The following is a 14911-nucleotide window of genomic DNA, read 5'->3' on the forward strand; positions in this document are numbered from 1 at the left end:
TGGGCGCAGGCCGTGGCTCCCACCACATCAGGGCGTGGTGAGGGCCACGTGGGCTCGCGCCTGCCACCCAGACCTGGCCACGGGCCTGGCCCTCCCGGGCCTCCACCCCCGCCCACCCCACGTGTCTTTCCAAAGTCCCTTTCCCGGAGGGCTGGGAAACAGGTGCATCTTGGAGGGTGGGGGAGTCTATTTCAGTGTGCCGGGAAGGGGTTGGCCCTCCCTTCCTGGGGCGTGACGGTGGCAGCTGCCACGTGACCGTCTGGCGGGTCCATCTGGGGTCGTGCCGGCCGCAGAGGCTCTCCCACGGTTCAGCTGCTGCTTGCAGCCTCCACAGGCTCTGGTCCTTCGTGCGGAGGCCGTGCTCCATGGGGATGCCAGGAGGAGAGACAGGTAAAGCTCACCACCGCCCGCGTGGCTGGGACCATCGGGCTGGAGGGGAAGGCTTGCGTTTCCACCTAGAAGCCTTGAGTCCCGCAGATAAGCTTTGGGGGTCTGACGCAAAGGGAGGCAGTCTGATTGAGGGCTGCTGTTTACGCATGTGGTGAGGGCCAGCACTTGTGAGCGCCAACTGTTTGCCAGGCTTTGGGGGCTCTGTCTTATGGCGTCTCGATGACAGCCCTGTGGAATGAGCCATTTTATAGATAAGCAAGCTAAGACCCGGGAAAAGGGAGACTCTGGGCCGACACCACCCAGACCGCACCTTCTGGGCCAGAGTCACTGGGCCCACAGCCCCTCTGCCTCCCCACGCCTGCCTGCCCTTCCTTCCTTTCTCCTGTAAGGCTGTGCTTGCAGCCGGGGCTGATTCTGCGGTCCCCAGGGACGTCTGGCCATGTCTGGAGGCAGCTTTGTTTGTCACATGTGGGGGAAGGGTGCTGCCAACCCAGGACGGTCCCCACAGCAAAGACTTGTCCAACCGAGAATGTCAGGTGAGCCCAGGCTGGGCAACCTGCTTGAAGGGACGGTCTCAGAACCCCAGTTCTGCTGGGGCTGTCACCGTTTGGAGAACAAACAGGGATCTCCTCGTCCACTCAAACTCAGGACTCGGCAAGGGGCCAACAGCACGGGTGATGGGAGGAGGAGCTGAGAGGGGGTCGGGGAGACCCTTGGGGAAGGAGGAGTGAGTTCAGCGAGGGAGCCTGGACCGCAGGAGCAGAGGAAGGCCAGAGTGCACTGGGAGAGCCTCTAAGAGCCAGGGTGTGCGGGGGCTGCCTGGAAGCTGACCAGCGAGCTGAGAGCATCTCCAGCCTGGCCTCGCTGTGCCCTGAGCAGGGCACTTCACCACTCCTGGGGGCCTCAGGGGCCCCCTCTGTAACCCCGTGTTGATGGTAGGCCCTCTTCTTGGATGTCGTGAGGGAGCATAGCAGACACCTGTTTCCCCGAAGCTGTAGCCACCCCCCACCCCCCCCTGCTGGCCAGACACAGACCCGAGCAGGGCTCTCCTCCCCGGCCTTGGCGCACTGGCTGGCTGGGGGCCGGTAACTGGCTGGGCTGCTGGGCGTGCCGGATTGTTCGATACCACCAGCGGTCCCGGGAGCTGCGGCCTGTGAGCACGACGTCCGTGTCTGCAGCGGAGGTTCCGTGCCGGCGGCGGGCAGCTCTCAGCTGGGCACACCATGTCCTTCCACCAGACAGTGGGCGGTGACGCCGACGGCAAAGGGCAAACAGCAGTCATCAAAAGTGGCACCAACCCCGTGCACCAAGCACCACTGTTCCCGCCTCAGATAAGAAACGGCAGCAAAGGAAGTGTGATTCCGCTTATGTGAAATTATTGTAAAATTGAAAACAGCTCGCTCTGGAGCTCAGAGCAGACGACGTCAGCGGAAAGCTCTGGGCCCTCAGGTTAAGCAGAAGTTTCTTAGTCACGACCCCAAGGACATGAGCAGTGAAAGAAAACACAAATAAATTAGATTGCATCAAAACTGAGCATTCCTCTGCTGCAAAGAACGTCATGAGGAAGACAGAAGCAGCTGGCAGAGCAGGAGACGGTGTTGCCGATCTCCGTCATGAGGAAGACAGAGCAGCTGGCAGAGCGGGAGACTGTGTTGCCGATCTCGTATGTGACGAGGGACCCGCGTCTGGAACATGTAAACACCCCTTAGGACTCAGCTCCGTCGCTGTACGGAGACGGCCACAGGACGCGGACCAAGGGTCTGAGCAGACGATTCTCTGAAGGAGACACATGAGCACGAATGAGCATCACGGGTCGTCACGGGTGTGAATCGAGACCGCGTGGGCCGCCACCACGCACCCGCTCCAAGGCCGCGGTCAGAAAGACACGGATATGGGGACGCGGGACCCTCACCCGCCACGGCTGGTGGGAAGGGCTGACAGCATAGCCACTTAGGAACAGTTCTGGCGGGTCCTCCGATGCTGAAACACAGTCACCATATGAATGGCCAAGGCCCAGTTCACCCCTGGGAGGCCCTGAGAGACGCGGGCGCCCATGTCCCCACTTGGGTTGTGCCTGAGTCGTTCTAGCAGCTTATCCAAACAGCCAGCAGGTGGAAACAACCCCAGAGCCCTTCACCCGGTGAATGGAACGTGGGGCGTTTCCTGTGACGGCGTGTTAGTGGTCATGGAGAGCCCGACTCGCGCTACGACCTGCATGAGGCTCGGAAGTGCTCTGCTTTCCTCCAAAGCCAGACGACTGCCCTCCGTACGGGTCCGTGTATACGAATGTCCGGAAGGAGCAGATCCATAGAGACAGAAAGTAAATCATGGGTCACCAGGGGCTGGGGGAGGGGGCATGGAGAGGGACAGAGATCAATGGGCAAGGGGTTTCTTTTCGGGACCCTGAAAATGTTTGAAAATTGATTGTGCTGACCGGTACACCACTCTGAGTACAGGGGGCCGTGAACAACACGGGTTTGAGCTGAGTGGGTCCACTGACATGTGGACCCCCCATGTGGTTCAGGGGTCAACTTTACACTCAAAGTCATACAATTGTGCGTTTTAAATAGGGGGATTGTACGGTCTGTGAATTACATCTCGATAAACTTTTCTAAGTGTGCACTGAGCCCCTCCTGCCGCGCGGGGTGGGTTCCACGTGGGAATTTAGGAGACTGAGGAGAGCGTATCCAGGATGTGAGGACAAGGCTCTGCCCCCTGAAAAGACCATGTTCTTCTATTATGTCGTATCGTGGATCCCATGGCGTCACATGTCCTAGGCGCGTGTCTGTGTGTGTAAATGCACACGTGTCACGTGTCGTTTGTGGCACACAGTTGCCACCTGGAATGGCCACCGAGCTGAACGGTGGTTATTCTCAGGGTTGAAGATGAGCAGGGGATTTTAATTCTTTCCTGACTTCTGTGTGCTGTTTGGGTTTGTGGCAACGAATCGTATTACTTCTGTCACCAAAAAGCAGCTACTTGTGTTGTTGAAACCTAAGGAACTGTTGTCTGGGGAGGCGGGGGCTGGGCTCCCACGCAGCGCTGGGTGACATCCGGAGGCCACACCTCCGGGACTGTCCAGGCGGAGCAGGGGGCCCGTCGCCGGGCACGGGCTGTGCGACCAGGCGTAAACGAACCCCAGTCCTCCCGAGTTCCAAGACCAGATGGCCCCACAGACGTTGGTTTGTGCGCGGGGGTCCCGTTGGTACAAGTAAAATGCCCCTGGGGACCCGGGGTTGGCGGAAAGAGTGGGAGTGTGGCGTGCACGTTGAACAGAGGCCCTGCACGTCTCAGTTTTCCCTGGGCCCTGGGCCAACACTCTGGACGCCCAGTTTTAATTAGACACTCAGGACATGCCCCCTGCCACCAGCCTTCCGTGGACCAGCGAGTGGGAGGCCAGCACAAGAGGAGACCAATTGTGCTTGGGGGGAAAGGCCTGGAGAGACAAACCGGTCCCCACCGCTTCCAGGCTGTGATCTCACCACCTACTGAGCGTCCCTGGGCCGAAGGCTCCTTCTCTGCTGTGTGGGGTGGTCCTGGCTCACGTGCCGGCTGCTGGCAGGCCTGGAGCTGTGTCTACACCGTGCCCGCACGGATGGGGGGCATGGTCACATCCACCCTGAACGTGCCTGCGTTGTACGGCCAGCGTTTGCTTGTATACTCACAGAGCCACCAAATTATAGGGGCTCGAGTGTGCCTCTTTCCCAGCAGCAACGTCTGCCCATTCCAGCTCAGCTCTGCAGACCGTCCCCCCCAGCCCTCCAGGAGGCACAGCGACTCCCAACCTCACTCCCAGACGCCCGCCGAGCTGGGTGGGGCCACCTGTGTCTCAAGATCAAGACAGATCTTTGTACGGGAAGCTCACGTATGTTTGCCTTTGGGGGACGTGCCCGTTGGCGCCCAGCGATGCTGCTGGAGGCCTGGCGCGTGCTGGGGGCCCCACTGTGACAGACGAAGTAGGGCTACATCGTGTGGCCCCATCGTGGCCATGCATGTTCCCAGATGTGTTCTGCCCATGGACACGGCAGGTGTGGGGTTCAGAAATGGAAGGTGGGTGCCGGCATGTGGGGCACACAGGCCGCACAGAGGAGGGAAGTGTGGGGATTCCTGGGTGGGCACTGGGATCGGACTCTGCCCGAGGCCTTCCGACGAAGCCACAGGCCAGCCCTGTGCGCCTGGCAGCTGGTGCTGCCCTCGCCAAGCCCTGGTGATCCCACAGAGGAAGGGGGAACAGGGGCCTGGAAGCCCCAGCCAGACATCCCGCAGGCTCCCCACCCCTCTGCAGACTCCATCCTGGGTAGACGGAGGAGACACGGCATTGAGCCTGAAGGAGCAGGTTAGGGGGATTTTAACTTGAGCTTTGGGGTGCGCCCAGCAATTTGCTGTAGGTTTTAGAGGCTCAGGCATAAGTAGCTGCTTTTAGATCCGGGGGATCAGGGTCTCCATGCGCCATGCAAGCACCTGGGGGACCGGGAGTAAGGGGATGACCAGACCAGGCATTGGGGAGGGTCAGACAGGAATTAAAGTCTCCAAGGAAAGGCTGCCAGCTGACATGGAAGAAAGCGGGGGGCCTGAATCCCCCTTGGGCAAAGGAGGGTCCTTCTAGCTGCACTGGGAACCAGAGCCAGGTCCTGAGGTTAAACGGGCGCTTGTGCCCAGTGCGGTGAGCTGCCCCGTCCCCAGGCTGCTCCAAGCAGTAAAGGCAGTGCCACTGGGAGGGAGGTCTTTGGAGAAGGGGCCGGGTGGAGGCAGGTGAAGCTGTCTTGTTGGAAGACCGCACACACCTATCAGGTCCGGGAGGGCCTCACCTCCCCAGAGCTGACTCCCTCCCTCCCACCCAGCGCGGCGCAGTGGGGAGAGCAAGGGCTGGGGAGACAAGGGTCCAGTCCTGGCCTGGGAACCTCTGTCTGCCCGTCGGCGAAGTTGTCAACAGTGGCCAGTTCCCAATTTTGCGGGACAAGAAGGATGATTGGAGTAGAGGTGAGGGGGGCTTAGCAGGATCTGGACTGTGGGTGGCGTCCTGCTGGGCAGCAAGCCGGGAGGAGAGGTCAGGGGGGCGGTGACCTCTCAGACCCCGGTGGCCATCCTTGCAGGAACCGGACTAATGTACAGTGGGGCAGCGGGGCCCCCGTCCAGGCAGTGTCTGCAGGTCACACTGCAGCCCCGTCCTCAGAGGCCTGGGCAGGAGGGGGGCTGCCGGTGATCCTGACTGGTCAGTGTGCACTGGGGGCGTCCTGGCAGGCCTCCGGCCATGGGCCCCACACTGGCGGGGTCTCACGGGAGCCGGCCTGCTGAGTGAGGGCCTGGCAGGATGAACGGGGCCCTCACGGACCCCCTCGGTGGGAGTCCGCAGCTGGGGCTTGAGACGGGGCGGCCTGGGTTCGAGCCCCAGCCTTGCTCCTTGCCCGTCCCCTCTGTGCTGGTCGTTGATGGAAATTGCCAAGTGCAGCGCCTGGCCCTTAGCCCGGCCACGGGGACTGCAAGATGATGTTATCACACACACTGCTGTCACCGTGCTGATGCGCCAGGCGCAGCTTCGACTTGTCAAACATGTGTCCTGTTGCCATGCGATTTAAGGAACATCTTTGGCATCTGCCGGGTCGTGGGCCCTGACCCAGACAAGGTCACTTACTGCTGCCGTGGTGGCTGCCCTGGCCCATGGTGGTGTGACGGGAAGGACAAGGGACTGGCCTGGGGACCTGGAGCCCCGAGCCCGGTGCCCGGCCTGGCCAGACTTTGTGTGCGACCTGGGCGGGGTCCGCCCCTCTCTGCCATTGGCCGTTTCCCCGGGGCAAGTGTGGGGAGAGGATAGGCCCAGATGCCCACTGCGCCCTGACCTTCCGGAATGCCACCCATGTGCTCCTCGGATGCCTCCGCGGTCAGGAAGAGCCGCTCTTCCGGCCGTGAAATAACACCCTAGGGGCCGTGGGTAGCCAGGCCGCCCGCACCAGCTGCTGGAGGCATGACGTGCGATGGGACTTGCCAGAAGCTGGAGCTGGAGTCTGCTGAGCCCGGTGGCCAGCCTGAGCTTCCAGCTTGTCATCGCCTTGCTGCCAGCTCTGCCTCCGGACGGGGACCCCCACCCCCATCACGCCCAGCCCCCACCACGAGCCAGCCCTGCCCCGTCACCATCCTCCGAAAGCCCTGCGTGGGGTCACATCACTGTCCCCCCTGCGGATGGAAAACAGACCTGGAGGAGGGATGCCAGCACATCCCAGGCCTGGCTTCCTGCTCTTCCCACCCGCGGGGGTGGCGGACTTGTCTCCTGGGGTCACGGTAACAAAGCACTACACACCGGAGCTTACCCAGCAGACCCCTGCTTGCATCCCGGAGGCTGAAAGCCCGAGATCCAGGTGTCGCAGGGCGGTTGCTTTGGCGGCCGTGACGGAAGATCTGTCCTTGGCTGGCAGACAGTGGGCCTCTCCCTGTGTCTGCACCTGGTCGCCCTGTGTGTCTGTCTCTGTGTCCTAATGTCCCTCCTAACGTCCCCTGTGTGTAAGGACAGTCGTGACGACCTCGCTTTAGGCCGACCGCCTCTGCAAAGACCTTGTCTCCAAATCAGGTCATAGTCTGAAGTGCAGGGGCTTAGGGGTGACCTATGAATCTGGGGGGACACAATTCAGCCGTCACAGACGGGCTCTTTCTGTGGCCTCCTGGGACCCCCTTGGATGGCTCACACACTCCGTCTGGAGGAAGGGAGATTCGGCCGGCCGGGCGGGTTTTCCTTCTCCTGCCTCCCCCCATCAAGTTGGAGGCTCATCCCGGGTCCTGTGGGGCTGCCTGCTGGCCCCACAGCCCTGTGTGTGGCTGAGAGTGACTTTGTCAGAATGCACTCCCGTCTCGGAGCAGGAGGAACCATGGGGCCCTGGGGGTCTGTGCTTGGTCCGCTGGGACCCAGAGGCCAAGGTGTTGTCACTTAGTTGGAGACCAACCTCTGAGTCCCTGGCCTCCCTGGGTCTAGTGGGGTGTAACCCTGTGAAACCCCCCGACCTGGCCCCCACCTCAGTGTGGGGTGACCCATTGAGGCACCTCGGAGGCTGATCTCGCTGGGACAGTGAGCATGACCCAGGTGCTCTCAGGTGACCTGGGTCCTGTGTTACCCCAGCCCCGCACTGGCATTTAGGGGACCCTGGAGAGCACCCAGGAGCTTCTAGTGGGGTCTCCAGCTGAGGGGCCAGAGGGGCACTGGCCGTTGGGGGAGAGGTGACGTGACTCGTTCAAGGTGGCAGTCCGTGGCCCAGGGGGACACCGGGCAAGCCCCCCGCACCTGTTTCCAGGTCTGTCAAGGAGGTACAGTGTTCTTCGAGGATGCTGTGGCATTGAGAGGCCAGGTGCTCAGAGCCTCCAGCACAGGCTTAGCACGCGGGGCTCCCTGGGAGTGCGCTGTTGGACAGAGGGGGCACTGGACATGGGCCTTGGAGAAGCTGTTTTCCCAGGTGGAGGGGGACGTGAACAGCCCTCCCAGGAGAGGGGATGGTGCGAGCCAGGGCCCGTGCTGGGGCCATCATCGACAACTCTGGGAAAGAGTCCGGGGCAGGGAACAGTGGGAGGTAAGTCAGGGAACCAGCTGGACGTGGGGCTTGGAGGCGTGGGGGTCCCTCTGGGGGCTGAGCTGAGTTCTGGTGGCTGTGGGGAGCCATAGAAGGTAATTGAGCAGGGTAGGGACCCAAGCAAAGGGTGGCTGTGCTCAAGGCCACCCTCCCTGATCCTGGCCCTTGTCAGCTGGGAGAGCTTGTCCTGGGGCCTCCATTGTCCTGGCTGTTCCCTTGTGATGAGCTCGCTGGGTTCAAGGGGACACTTTCCCACTGGGTCAAAGTGGGGACCTACTCAGACACTTGGACTTTGGAGCCAGGGTAGGAGGACAACCCCGAGGTTGAATCTTGCCTCTGCCTCTCCTGGCTGTGCAGCATTGGGCTGGTTAGTGTACCTCTCTGAGCCTGGTTTCTAGCTCTTGCCAAATGGGTGCAAGAGTACCTATCTCAGGGTGGCAGGGAAGACTCCAGGCCAGGTCAGCCCAGACTCTGGGCACCTCCTTTCCCTGGTCAAAGCAGCCAGCACCTTCTCATGGGTCTCTGGTTGTGGAGGGAGGGACTTTCCTGTCTCCGGAGAGGTCCCAGGCCTCAGGCAGGCTGTGTGCAGAAGTTGGGAGGACACTGTGTCAGGACTTGGGGGAGGGTTCCTGGGGTTGGTTTGGCAGTGTTCGGTTTTCTGTGGCTGCATAACAAACTGCCCCAAACCTCGGGCACCAAACGTCCATCTGTTATAGTCACGGGCTCTGAGGGTCAGAAATTCAGAACGGCATGGCAGGGAGGTTTTCTGTCCTATCCACGATGTCACCTGCAGGCTGGGGTGACCCGAGTGCTGGGGACGATGGGAACCTCTGGAGAATGGATCCACGCGTCCCCCGTGTGCAGTCGCTCGGTGTTCGGGGAGGTTGGGCTTCCTCACTGCATGGCCGCCAGGCTCCAAGCATGAGCGTCGTTAAAGGCAAGACAGTTTGTGGCATTTTCTCTAGCTTGGAAGTCACATGGTGTCGCTCCCATCACATCTGTTGGCCGAGCCAGTCCTAAAAGCCCGCCCGTGTTCCTGGGGGGGTGGGGGCGTCCTCAGGCCCTGCTGCTTAGTGGGAGACGTGTTAGAGCCACAGTGGAGAAGAGCTCGTGGGATGGGAGTCTGCCTCGAAGCCCGCAGGCGAGCTCAGAGGGATGAGTGTGCGGAGACCTCGAGGAGTGGTGGTTGCATGGCCAGATGCTGAGGCGTGCTGTGCTCAGGGGGAGACGAGCAAGTGCCCCAAATGTTGCCGTTCAGTGTGATGGGTATTGGTTCGTCCCATTTACTGAGCACCTGCCAGGTGCCAGGCGCTGGGCTGGGTGCGGGGCCTGCATGGGTGAGCCAGGCAGGCGTGGAGCCTACACCCTTCAGAGGAGAGGACGTCAGAAAGGCCTTCAGTGCAGTGAGGTGAACAGGAGAGGGGGGCGGCTCACATCCACCCAGCAGACATTCACTGCGGTGCCCTGGGACGGCCCTGAGCAGGGCACAGAGGACCATTGGTGGGTCGGCCCCCCGGATGTCCTGGCCCAGGGCGATGGAGAAGCTGCGAGGTACAGGTGGCCAGTTTGGGAATATGAAGCATTTTCACATAACCTGTTCTGTCTGCAAACATTTGTGCTCAAAGCCCATGTCCACTGCTTAGAATTCCGGCGGAGCGGAGTGGAGTGGATCGTGGACAATTAACCGCCGTCTGGCCCTGGCCAGGTCAGGGGCTCGGATGAGCACACTCAGCATCCCGGTGCGGTCCCTGCAGTTTGATGATGTAACTATGGAAACGGGCGTGGGGGTGGGTGCTGGGACTTCAGGTGTCTGGGGCAATGAGCTTCCGTGGGGGCTGCTTCTGTCCCCCATCTCTTGAATGCAAGCTCCTGGGGGCCGGGACTAATCTCTCTGCCTGAGCCCCGAGCCAGCCCCGGGCTCGGCAGGGAGTGGGAGCCCACCGCATCTCCGCTGGGTGGAGGTCCTGGACGGACGGCACACTTGAAGAGTCAGAGGGGTCGCCTCTGTGGCCGAGTGGAGAGCCTGCTTGCTGGGCCCGGGCTGCCGACGGCCGTGGCGAGAATGGCCGCTCCAGAGAGCCGATCCCGGTTCGTGATTATAATTAGCAGTCGGCCCCGTAAGTAGGTTAGGGGAGGGAGTGCTCTCGTGTGATTTGGTGTGATTTTCCAACACGCAGTCCTGGGGAGGGCAGCGGGAGTGCGTGGACCCTGTTCCCCACCTGAGACACAGCCTGCAGAACAGTGTGCTCCGAGGGGAGGCAGACGCTCGGGGCCTGGGGCTGGGTGGGCCCTCAAGTCCACACTGAAAACCAGCTCCCAGGAACACCTGTGCTGCGGGACGCACCAGCCACAAGGATGCTTCTGGCCACGTGGTGTGTGAGGGCCGTCTCTTCTAAACCCAGCCCTCGGGACACACACTTCACAGACCCGGCTTCTGGGCCTGGGGGGGCTTCCAAGCCAGGCAAGGCAGGCACACAGACCGATGGACAAGGGCCACTCAGTGTGGTCAATACTGAGGTAGAGATGAGCATGGTGACGGGTACTTGCTGAAGGCCCAGAAGACACCTGTCTGCCTCATGTCACCTCCTCCTAGAAGTCCTCCTTGATTGCACACAGGTTCATCTCCCTGCTATGCCTCACTCTGTGGCTCTCTGCTCGTTGTCATGGTTAGAGGTGAAGGCCTGGGGGAGGACGGGAACTGTGTGCCTGGGACCCACCTTGGGTGTATCGGAGTCTCGGGACTGGGTGGGTCCGCACAGTTTATATGTCTTATTCAATGTTAGAGCAGTGTCGTGCCATCTGGAGCCCCAGCCGGTGGTTTGCGTGAGCCGAACAGCAGGGTGGGGAGCGCAGCAGAGCCACCACAGCTGACGGGGCGAGGGGACCAGTCAGAGCCGAGCGCACAGGGCTCCCACGTGCTGTCCTGAGGGGCAGGTACCTCCAGTGCAAGTCCTGGACGATGAGGTGACCAGGGAACGTGGTCTTTGGCCACGTCAGACACACTGGCTTGGGCTCCAGCACGGACTGGGCCCTCGGAGGAGGACAGGACGTGCCTAGCCACTGAGAAAGGGCAGAAGAAACAGTTGGAAATGTCCCTGAGGATGACGAATGACGTGTGCCTTGCTGTCTGGGAAGCGAGACATGCACGAGAGATACATTGCTGGAACAAGACAGGCGTCTTGCTTCCCCCTTATTTCCTCACCGCCGTGTCCCCTCGGCCCAGCGTGTCCCCTCTCCTGCCTCCTGCCACCTGGTGGGCCAGCCAGTGTGTACCCCTGGCCCCCCGACACCCACAAACTCCTCTGTTCCCCTGTTTGCTGAACGAGGGTGCCCCCGACCGGGACGTGCAGAACAGCTGTGGCTATGGGGATGGGCGGGCATCACGCCCACCTGAGCTGGGGCCCAGCTGAGTCCCTCCTCTAGATGGGGGGCTTTGGGAAAGCCCCACCTTCTCTAAGTCTGGGGGTCGTCATCTGTAAGTGGGGGTGACAGCCCATCCCTGCAGGTGGGGGCCAGGGCTGGGCCGGTTTGGTTCCTGTGGAACCCGGGCACCTAGTAGGTCCTCAGGCGTTTGTCAGATGACTGAGTGAGTCAGGACTCAGTAACAGTGCTCTGCGGTCTTGGAGTCGAGAGTGCCCTGGCTGAGCACCTGCAGCTCTGCTGTCACAATGAAGCGCTTTGACTCGCGGTGGTCTGCAGGGGTCAGGGCGCCGGGAAGGCTCAGGGCAGATGCTGCGGGGCCGGAGGAGGCCCTGAGCACTGAGGCAGCCCCTGCCCTGGTGAAGATCCCGTGGGAGAAGGGAGACCTCACAGGGCATGTGTTCCAAGGGCATCACCGCGGGCCTCTGGCTTTGATGACAGCAACAAACATGGGGCATTCAGCTGGGGCATCTAGAGTGATGTCCGGTTGATGAATTTCTATGAACAAAGTGGGAAGTGGCTCCAGTCGGGCCGGAGCCGACAGAGGGAGGAGGAGAACCGGAGGGTTTCGTGGGTGAAGAGGCCAGAGGCCTGTTCCCAGCTCATCAGGGTAAAGAAGCCCACTTGCCCAGTGCCAGGGAGGCCTGCTGTGAGCCACGCGGGCGAGAGAGCTGAGCTTGGCACTGATATTAACAGTGGCAGGGGTGGGGTTCAGCCACTGTCCCCGCTCCCCAAGCCAAGGGCCAGCGATGCCCGCTGCTCTTCTGGGTTGGCCCTGCTCACGGACTCAGCTCTGGGCACCGCTGGGTGCTCAGGCCGATGTTAGGAGCCCCACCTGCTTGAGGTCACCAACGGTGCCGTCTGTGGCCCCCATTGAAGTCACTGCCTCCTGCACCCCCCCCAGCAGGTGCTTATCTGTGGCCCCCATTGAAGTCACTGCCTCCTGCACCCCCCCATCAGGTGCCGTCTGTGGCCCCCATCGAAGTCACTGCCTCCTGCACCCCCCCCAGCAGGTGCCGTCTGTGGCCCCCATCGAAGTCACTGCCTCTTGCACCCCCCCCAGCAGGTGCCATCTGTGGCCGCCATCGAAGTCACTGCCTCCTGCACCCCCCCAGCAGGTGCTTAGCTGTGGCCCCCATCGAAGTCACTGCCTCCTGCACCCCCCCAGCAGGTGCTTAGCTGAGTCACTGGCTACCCACAAGTCGTCCGGTCTGATCCACATGAGGGTCCCACATTTGGGAATACTTGTCCTCATTTCATAGGGGAGAAAATAGGCTCCAGAGGGCATGTGACCTGCCCAAGGTGACATAGCCAGGGAGGGGCGTCGCTGGGATCAGGACGGCTGTCCCTCTCCTCATTGCCTACCCTGCCATGTTGCTTGGTGGTCAAAGCATGGAGGCAAATCTAGGATGATATACTGATTAGACGGGCGTGTAAACACAGGCACAGCCCCCGGGGAGCTCCTGCCTCCTTCCTGATAGCCGCCTCCCGTCCCCACCCCCAGGTGCGGGGCGACCCTGAGATCTGAGGACCTGGGGATGACCAGGCCAGCAGCTGGGGTCCGAGGCACTGTCAGGCATTGCACTGGGAGCTTTTTCTACTTTTAATAGAGTCTCACAAAATCCTCACAAGACGCAGCTCTGGCTCATAGATGTGATACCCGAGGCTTCTTGGGGTTGGGTCAGCTCTCCAAGGTCACACAGCTGCCTGGTGTGCATGCGGGCCCACACCCAGCCCCGCTGGCTCCCCCCGCAGGTGCGGCAGCACGGGGCACCTGCCTCCTGGAGAAAGAGCAGGGCTGCAGCCCGGAGGGACTCCAGGGATTCACGGGGCCGGTGGGGCCGGCCCCCGGTCAGGCTGAGGGTCTCAGGAGTAATTCCTGTTCCCAGCGAGGCTCCCCGCCGTGGGGATTTCCTTTTCAGGGGGTCAAATAGTCACAGCCCCTGGATCGAGTCTCACCACTTGGGTTTCTGTGTTAAGTTGTTATCACGGTGGGGGCCTCGTGGAACCCAAGGCGGAGCCCATCTTGCAACTGTGGCCCGACGAGCCTGGTGCGTTTGTGGTCAGGCCTCTGGAGGCCGGTGTTCTCACTCTGTTTCTCTTCCTTTTCACATTTTCCACAGACTTTAGTTCTTAGTGTGGTTTTGAGTCCACAGCGAAACTGAGCAGAAAGTAGAGTTCCCATAGACCCCACTTCCCAAACTTGCCCCTACGATATGCGCGTTGTTACAGGTGATGAACCCAGTCTGATACATTGTTACGAACCAAAGTTCCCATCAGGGTTCCCTCCCGGTGTTGAAGCTGCTGTGGGTCCTGACAAGCGTGCAGTGACTCGTATCCACACGAGTGTCCCACGCGAGCGGCTTCTCTGCCCTAAACACCCCGTGTTCCACCTGCTCACCGCCCCTCCCCCAAGCCCTGGCAACTGTTTCCATGGTCTTGCCTTTTCCTGAACATGGACTTGCACAGCGAGCAGCCTCTGCGGCCCGGCTTGTGTCCCTCGGTTACACGGCTCTGAGTGTCCTCCACGTCGATCTGTGGCTTAATACCTGGTTTCTTGATAATTCTCCTTTCTTATGTAAGACCTACACACCAGACAGCAGGCCTGGCCGGAGCAACCCATCCCTGTCCTGGGGCCGCCTGGAGAAAACCCCGGGTGTTGCCCCCTGCGGGTCCTGGGCCTCCTCTCCGGGCCTCTGCTCCCTCAGCGGCAGGGACAACAGCTCCCGAAGGGGACACACCCCATCAGAGTCCACATACAGGGATTTCTTGCAACTGGGCCTCTGCGGGGTGTGGGGAATGAGTCCACCTTGGGAGGTGAGATGCTCCCGCCAGAAAGGCACGGGATTGACAGATGGGTTCCCGGGGCCAGGCGGGCACCTGCGCAGAAGGCCCGCACCCATCCCCACGGCGCAGTGTCTGCTTCCCACCACCAGAGGGCAGCACATGGCTCTCGTGCCCAGACGCCGGGAGGCTTTAGACAATGCTCTAGGTGGGCAGAGTTGGCCCCCCGCCAGCAAAACCTGTCTTATAGCAACTCTCCCCCAATGCTAGATAGCTGTCCGGTAGCCAGGAAACTGGTGGTGTCAGGCTGTGTGTTTTTGCAAATGACAATAGCTTTTGTGTATTGAGCCCATCATCCTAGCAACGCCCCCCTTCCCAGGGCAGGTGATGTGAGCAGAGGGCAGATGGGTGGATGGACAGACGCACGGAAGGCTGGGCGTTCCGGGTCACAGCACGCAGGAGGTGAAGCTGGGGCTGCACCCAGGCCGTCTGCCCCACAGCCTGTGCTCCCCCAAGGCTCACAGTGACCCCCAGGGTGGCTGGTTTGACCTTCCCTCATGCTGGACTTGAGCCAGATTCTAATAGTATAAAAACTTGCTTGTCTGCTCGTGGACAGATGATAGGCTATTGTTCTTTGTCTGCCTGACAGATGAGAAGATAACAGTGTGGACGATCTCTGCCCCCCCCCCCACTCCCCACAATCTCCACCGAGCCTTGGAGCCCACCAGGCCCCGGGCTGTTCACAGGTTTCAAACCTGGATTCCAGG

At 61.2% G+C, this 14911-nt stretch overlaps 1 protein-coding gene across 20 annotated transcripts in view; it reads left to right on the forward strand.

Moving 5' to 3' along the window:
* The window catches only part of ABLIM2 (actin binding LIM protein family member 2), a 143853-nt gene that overhangs the window by 25525 nt on the left and 103417 nt on the right, over window positions 1-14911 (forward strand). For 16 of the 20 annotated variants that reach the window (XR_008958418.1, XR_008958424.1, XR_008958427.1 and 13 more), the window contains exon 1: window positions 273-390. The exons of 2 other annotated variants lie outside the window; for them this stretch is intronic. Coding sequence is in view for 3 of the 18 variants with exons in the window: in XM_044379362.3 (XP_044235297.2) it covers window positions 366-390 (25 nt within the window). In the remaining 15 variants the exon portion in view is untranslated. Of the gene's footprint in view, window positions 1-272; window positions 391-14911 lie in introns of those variants that run through there. 2 more of the 20 variants (XR_008958426.1, XR_008958422.1) reach the window with 1 other exon arrangement.

This window comes from Ursus arctos, unplaced genomic scaffold (genome assembly GCF_023065955.2).
Source record: "Ursus arctos isolate Adak ecotype North America unplaced genomic scaffold, UrsArc2.0 scaffold_9, whole genome shotgun sequence".
NCBI classification, from domain to species: domain Eukaryota; kingdom Metazoa; phylum Chordata; class Mammalia; order Carnivora; family Ursidae; genus Ursus; species Ursus arctos.